The sequence below is a fragment of the Arachis ipaensis genome, chromosome B01 (genome assembly GCF_000816755.2).
Source record: "Arachis ipaensis cultivar K30076 chromosome B01, Araip1.1, whole genome shotgun sequence".
Lineage (NCBI taxonomy): Eukaryota > Viridiplantae > Streptophyta > Magnoliopsida > Fabales > Fabaceae > Arachis > Arachis ipaensis.
In genome coordinates, this window is record NC_029785.2 from 133,542,904 (window position 1) to 133,550,221 (window position 7,318).

Consider the following 7,318-nt stretch of genomic DNA (forward strand, 5'->3'; position numbering starts at 1 on the left):
CTAGGGATTGTTGGAACTTGTTCATGAATGAAAAACATAAGTTGAAGAGGGTCTTTATAAACTCAAATCAAAGTGTGTGTTTGACCACTGATTGTTGGACTTCTGTACAAAATCTAAACTATCTTTGCCTCACTGCACATTTTATTGATCAAGATTGGAAGTTGCAAAAGAGAATTCTTAACTTTTGTCTTATCAAGAATCATAAAGGTGAAACAATTGGTAGAAAGATAGAAAAATGTCTTTTAAATTGGAGAATAAGTAGGGTCTTTAGCATCACAGTTGATAATGCTAGTTCAAATGATGTTTCCATTTGTTACTTGAAAGGTAGAATGGAAGATTGGAATTCACATCCTTTAAAAGGTGAACATTTGCATGTTAGGTGTTGTGCTCATATCTTGAACTTGGTGGTGAATGATGGTTTGAAGGATATGCATTCTTCAATTAGTAAAATTAGAAATGCTGTTAGATATGTCCGTGCTTCTCCTAGTCGTATGGATAGGTTTAAAAGTTGCATTAAAGAGGCTAGGATCCAAGACTGCTCTTGTGTGCAATTAGATGTCCCCACTAGGTGGAATTCCACTTACATAATGCTTGATAGTGCTTTAAAATTCCAAAAAACCTTTAAGAGATTAAGTGAGAGGGATGCTGAGTTTGTAATGATGCAAGGGGGCATTCCAAAGAATGAAGATTGGGATAATGCAAGATGCTTTGTGAAGTTTTTGAAGATTTTTTCTGATGTAACAAAAAAAGTCTCGGGTTCCACATTTGTGACCTCTTCTTCATATTTTCATCACTTTTGTTCAATTCTTAGTTCTTTGAAGACTTGGGCTGATAGTAATGACATATTACTTAAGGGTATGGCTACAAAAATGAAGGCTAAACATGATAAATATTGGGGTAACTTGAGGAACATGAATATGATGATTTTTGTTGCTGTGGTACTTGACCCTAGATATAAGATTAAGTTTGTTGAGTGGAGTTTTCAAAGGTTGTTTGAGAAGGAGGATGCTGATTTCTTATGTGGTAAGGTGAAGGAAGTATTCAATGGCTTGTTCAACAGCTATAGGGTTGTTCTCAATAGTGATCAAGCACACTAATCTGCACAACACAGCCCAGATGTGGATATGGATGATAGTGCCTTAGATAATGTTCGCTTTGCAGCAGCATTTGAAAATGATGTACAAGCAAGTGAGAGTGTCAACACAAATGAAGTGGATTTATATCTCATGAAGTCCTTGGAGAAACCAGTTGATCCAAGTAGTTTTGATATTTTAACTTGGTGGAAAGTGAGCTCTAACAATTACAAATATCCTGTTCTAATTGCGAGAGATATTCTACCTATGCCGGTGTCAACGGTTGCTTCTGAATCCGCCTTTAGCACTGGAGGTTGAGTGCTTAATCAATATAGAAGCTCCCTTACCCCAAAAACTGTTGAAGCTTTGATTTGTGTACAAAATTGGTTTCGAGCCAATTCATTGCCAATTGACCTTGAGGAGTCTTTTGAAGAATTTGAAAAACTTGAGAAAGGTAATGTTCTTTATTATTATGTTTTATTCTATCTACATATATTGATTAACTTTACTACTTGATAATATGTTTAAGTTACTAATATTTATTTTATTATATTTTATTGTAGAACTTGAGCCAATTCTTCAACTAATAGATGAAGAAGACTCTGGTGATGAATCTGATTAGTGATCGGTGCTTCACTTCTCAGCTTGGAATTTTTTATGTTATGTTTTTATTAAGACTTTGTTATGTTATTTAATTTTATGTTGTTGAGACTTGTTTAGTTGTTTTTATGTTGAAGAATTATTATTCAAGACTTGCTGTTGGATAATTGGATTGTTGGATATTTGGACATGTTGCTTTATAATGTTTTATAGAATTTACGTTTTATTATTATGTTAGATTGTTGGACAGGTTATCAACTCTATAAATTAAGTTATTATTTTTTATTTAAAAAACCGCAGATCCAAACCGATCCAAACCGCTTGTAATCGGATCGGATCGGATCGGATTTCCAAAAAAAGTTCATCCAATCCAAACTGCACCGCACATAAATTAAATGTTCGGATTGGATGACTTTTTCCCTTAAAACTGATCCAAACCACACCACGAACACCCCTACTTGGTCCCACAATGCCCGAAATTCGTTGTGTTTGCATCTGTATTCGGAGAGTGGATTTTTTTTATTTTATTGTCAGAATAGTTTTGCACTGGTGGGCCTATTGGGCTTAGTCCGAATCACATATAATCCAAATACGCAAAATAAAAAAATAACGGGGCTTCCCTTCGGTCGGATTGGGAACCAGTTAGTTTTTCTTTTTTTGACATGACCCAATACCCATACCACGTATTTTTTTTCAAAGAAAATCAAAGGGAACAATAAAAAGCAACCTTAACTCATCTATCCTGTCTCATCTGCTGCTGTTTTGCAGGCCAGGACTTTGGACAAGATCTTGACTACCATATTCCCAGACATCAACGTCTTAGGAAGGAACCCGCCCCTGTTTGAGTGGAATCCGGACTTCGTCCTGAGGGTCACCAATGAGAACAACTAGTACGAATTATTGTATTACGTCAACCATTTATATGTGTTCTTTGGTTTTGACAGGAATTAACCATTTTCTGTTTCCGGGGGTGACCGCTGAAAAAAATGTTACAAGGACAAGCTATGGATGATGCTATGGCTTCAAATGGAGCAGATGTTCACAACCAACCCTGTTCCGCAGAGGAAGGTATTCAACCCAAATTTACCCACGATGTATGCATGTTAGAACGATTCCCGTTTTGTAAAGATCTCTTATTGATTACATCCATGTATGCCTTTATTTTCTCATGTTGCAGAGCATCGACCAACTGTCCGACAGGATACGGATTGACACTGCGTTGACAATTGTAAACGAGCATTTCAATGAGCTCCGTGATGAGATAAGGCAGCAGGAAGAGGTGGACTGGAATAGCCAGAGGGCAATGGCCGCCGTGCTGCCATGACCCTGTTTATGTTGTGAGCTTCATTTTGATCATGCTGGGCTGTTCATGCCCCCTTTTTGTTGGCGACCAGGGTGGGCCGTCACTTTGAAATGGTATCAATGCATCGTTGTACACGCCTCCACTTTAACGTTATAGCTACCCGACCCGCCATACTAAAAATCTATGTCATTAGGGTTAACTGATTGAATGTATTTTGTTGCATGCGTATCCACCATTGCATGCCATGAACCACCGTATTTTTTGAAAATACTTGACACCGTGCAATGGATGTTAAATTAGCACGGGTTAAATTTTATCTTCTTTTCCGTCTGTCATTCAATGGAGTCTGCAATCAAGAGCACTGTCTTTATTATCATTCCCACTACAAAGACCCTTGTGGTTTGTTTTTTTTTTTTTTTTTCTTCTTGATGGATAGTGCCATACTCTTAGTACCAGGCAATCTTGGACTATCGACTAAACACAGATTCAAAGTTAGGGAATAGGAAATTTCGTCTCGAACTCGAACATCCCTAATCCATTTAGCTCTCCAACGTAATGAAAACTTTCATAATGCAACAATCTCTCGTTATAATCCCTTGCGTCCCACCCTAAACCACATGAATCGGTTTACATTAACATGGTGTTTCTAATTTAATTATTCAAACACAACCGCAACTATTGTTACAACGCAGACCAACACATATAGGAGGCACATCCTCACAAGCTGCATTACATACTCCATCATTTTAAACGCAAGCAATCATACAGAAATAAAGCGAAAATCACATAACCTATGCAGATGCCCCTCCGGCTGTCAGATTAACACGTGGAACACATAGCAGCCAGCCATACTGTAACCTCTAACAAGAACAGTTCAGCCAACTCACTCGAATTCGTAGTAGTCCTCACCCCCCCTCTCCTGCTTCCATGCTATCGTAAGCCGCGCCAGCCTCAAAGCTATCGATGTTCTTCCCCATACTTGATTGATGACACTTGCGAGAATTGTGTCCGCCCTTTCCACACAGTGGACACCTCTGAACACGGTGGAACTTACCCCGGGAGGTGACAACCCTACGACCGCATCCTTTATACCTTGCCCGCAACGGGTCCCGAACAGACACCCTGCTGACCTCCTCAGCAACACCCAGCCTTTGGCGATGTTTGTCCCGCAGGGATTGGCGCTCCTTTGCTAACCTTGTTTTCATGTCCACGTAGTCCTCGAAGAACCGACAAGACAAGCTCACCAGCTTCCTGCAATCATCCAGCATCGCCGCATGCATGCTCATGTATGCTACGTCTGGGATCTCCCCAACACGTACTCCGTCGCTTGGAGCACACGACTGCTTTGCCCTCTTTGTCCACCGTTCAAGTATGAGGCTTCTGGAGATAGCTGTCATGTTCAAATAAACCAGAACCTCAACTACGTAGACACAAAGAAGCCCGAATGACTCCATCCGCTGACAAGAACAACTGAATTCGTCGTCTTCCTAGGCCCATGATCTCTGCTTGCAGTACATTGCAACCTCGAACAAAACACAAGAGCTCGTCCTCTTGGTGGACACAACTCTCACATTGCTGGCTAGCATCAGCACCTCCCAAAATAGTTCGAAGACCTCTCTTGTATAAATCGTCGCAGGCTCGCAGCGAACTGCTCAATGGCTTCGAGTTTCATTTTTACAACAGGCTCGCCGTACGCAAACTTGTAGTCTGCCACTAGTTCTCTTCTCCTCATGAATTCCAGATAGTGTTGGAAGTGCTCCACAAACTCCCTCAGATTGTACCCGTTGTGTATAAATTTCCCAAGCTGCATATTCAAAGCCTCGCACCTCGATGTCGTCTTCAGTCCTGCAAAGAATTTTCCTCGGATATGCGCATTAGACCATGAACGCTTCTTTGCATACATGTCCGCTATCCACGGATGATCCTCCAACCCATGTTTTTCCACGCTATCTGTCCATATTCTCTCAAATTTGTCAACCTCTAGATCTCCCATCAAGCATAGACGGAATTTCCTAAGAAAACCCGGCCGTCCAACTCTAGCAGTGGCGTTCCTTAACAAATGCCAGCTACACAACCTGTGATGTGCACCGGGGAAAATTGTAGTAACCGCACTCTTCATGGCGAGGTCCCCGTCCGTGATGACAGATTTTGGCTATTTTCCTTTCATTTTCTCAAGAAATGACCACAACAACCACACATAGCTTTCTTCGCTCTCGTTGCTCAAGATGGCGCGGCCGAACACCACCGTCCTCATATGATGGTCCACCCCTGAGAATATTACCAAATGGCACTTGTATTTGTTACGACCGTACGTTGCATCAAAACCCAGGACATCCCCGAATCAGTGGTCCTTAAAGTTCCCAAGAACTTCAACGCAGCCTCAGCATCTATCGCGCCAGCCCGCCTTTGCTTCTCTATCGCATTATATATATCCTTTATCTCGAACCCAACAGTCTCGAATCCCCCTGACTGATTGGCAAAGGCACCGAAAATTGTCGGCACCCGCATCCCAGATTTCCTCATGGAATTGATTTGGTGCAAATCACCTTCCTTGACTGCTCTGTGTGACCGCGACAGACCCCTAAACCTCGCATCCAGCATGGGATGATTATGGTTATCGAAGAATTGTTCAACAAACCATCGCCTGCTGGCATCATCAACGTGGACCTTAATCCGGGCTTCACACCCACACCGCGTGATCGGTCGAGGATCCATCTTCCTGTCTTCCCGTTGCATGTGTTTCCCGTATCGCTCTCCTTCCCTCGAGCACACGAATATCTGCCAAATGATTTCGCCCTCCGCCCCCTGCTTTGTTCTGCAACCCACCTTGGACCTCCTGACCAAAAATCCCTTGATGCGACCATATTCGTTGTAGTAGTCATAAGCTTCCTGTAGGCTTGTGAACTTCGTCGTAAGGACGTCCTTGGCTATCAGGGAAGAAAATTCAATTGCGCCAAAGGACCCTATCCCATCAACAATCCTCACTGCTGCTTCTCCATCTATGTCGGCATCTACGACGGACGAATCCATCGCTTCTGCTTCCTCTACCGGTACGGTTTCGCCGCTCATCCCATGTGTGACAACAGGCGGTGGGCCACATCAACATAAACCGGTCAACAAAAATTCATAAAACGTGCAACAAACACACTTGCGACGCATGGACTCTGTCAAAATTAGATGAAAACTCGTAGCTTCGCTCCACAAACTCATTCGGTTTTCACAGTTCAAAAATCGCAGTGAGCGAACAGAACATCAGCGTTATCAATCATAACTACTAACACACAGCTATGATCCCAGACATCCTAAAATAATCCCGTAACATGCGGAGTCCAACTAAAACTCATTCAACTGTAAGGACCAACCCCGATTCCGGCACATAATTTAAAAAGTAACAAATCTAATTCGGCTATGTGTCGTTCTAAATGGCAACCTCGAAACATCAAAGGGTTATAACTGTTGGGACACAGGGAGGTACGGGCCCCCAATTGAAATCCATTTCTGTGCATACCTCCCCCGGCATTATCGGATGGTAAATAGCTCAGTGACACCAACAAAGCGTACCTGTGAACCTGGTTGCCCTGTGTGGTCCATTGCCTTCCCTTAGTGTGAACCTCAAGTCGGCGAGATCTCGATCTGTGCTTCCGCGCCGTTCAATCCCGCGGTCTCCTCCGCCGTGGACCGCCGTCTCCGTGCAGGTCGACCAAACGAAGCTTTACACTGACTCCAACACAGCTTTCACCTACCTATTAATGGAGTTTGGGGCTTTGATTTAATACTAGATTTTCGTCTCCTCCCCTTCTTTTTCTTTTTTTTTTTGAATTTCATCCCCAATCGTTACTTTTACTTATTTGTGAACCGATCCCAATCTTTTTCAATAATTAACTTTATTACCTGGTCCATCAAGATCTTGAATATACTTTCCCACCGAAAAAACGTTAGAGAAAAATCCTTTATAATACTAACTTTGCTATAGCTTCTAATCATAGAAGGATTCATTAGATTCTTCCACCGTATATGCATACTTCAATTATTTTTCTTAAAGTAGTTTAATTTTCCTTCTCTCACACTAAAGTCTAAACTATATTTTGATATTCAATATTCACAATACTGAATTCAGTTGAAGAATTTTCCCAATATTGTTTTCATTTAATTTAAGAAGAGTTTAAGGCCACGTACACGACCTAAATCAGTGACTGCTGCGAACTGTTGTGGAAGGACGGATGACGGATCTAAGTTAAGAATTCCCAATATATTTAATTTAAGAAGAGTTTAAGGCCACGTACACGACCTAAATCAGTGACTGCTGCGAACTGTTGTGGAAGGACGGATGACGGATGAAAGT

At 41.8% G+C, this 7,318-nt stretch overlaps 2 protein-coding genes and 1 long non-coding RNA gene across 5 annotated transcripts in view; 2 read left to right on the forward strand and 1 right to left on the reverse strand.

Moving 5' to 3' along the window:
* LOC110263851 (zinc finger BED domain-containing protein RICESLEEPER 2-like) overlaps positions 1–1,119 on the forward strand; it is a 5,062-nt gene extending 3,943 nt beyond the window's left edge. For 2 of the 3 annotated variants that reach the window (XM_021105694.1, XM_021105697.1), the window contains exon 4: positions 380–1,119. In XM_021105694.1, the coding sequence (XP_020961353.1) occupies positions 380–1,097 (718 nt within the window). In that variant the 3' untranslated portion in view covers positions 1,098–1,119. Of the gene's footprint in view, positions 1–360 lie in introns of all 3 variants that reach the window. The other variant, XM_021105699.1, reaches the window with a different exon arrangement.
* LOC110263853 lies at positions 1,320–1,863 on the forward strand. Its single transcript, XR_002349606.1, has 2 exons — positions 1,320–1,527; positions 1,637–1,863. It is a non-coding gene; the product is annotated as an uncharacterized LOC110263853 (long non-coding RNA).
* On the reverse strand, positions 5,254–6,045 carry LOC107615234 (protein FAR1-RELATED SEQUENCE 5-like). The gene has a single exon (XM_016317335.1). The coding sequence runs from the start codon at positions 6,043–6,045 to the stop codon at positions 5,254–5,256; it is 792 nt and encodes a 263-aa protein (XP_016172821.1).

Bases quoted from the DNA above. Each gene is read 5' to 3' on its own strand.
- LOC107615234 (XM_016317335.1), bottom strand. From the start codon at position 6,045: ATGAGCGGCGAAACCGTACCGGTAGAGGAAGCAGAAGCGATGGATTCG.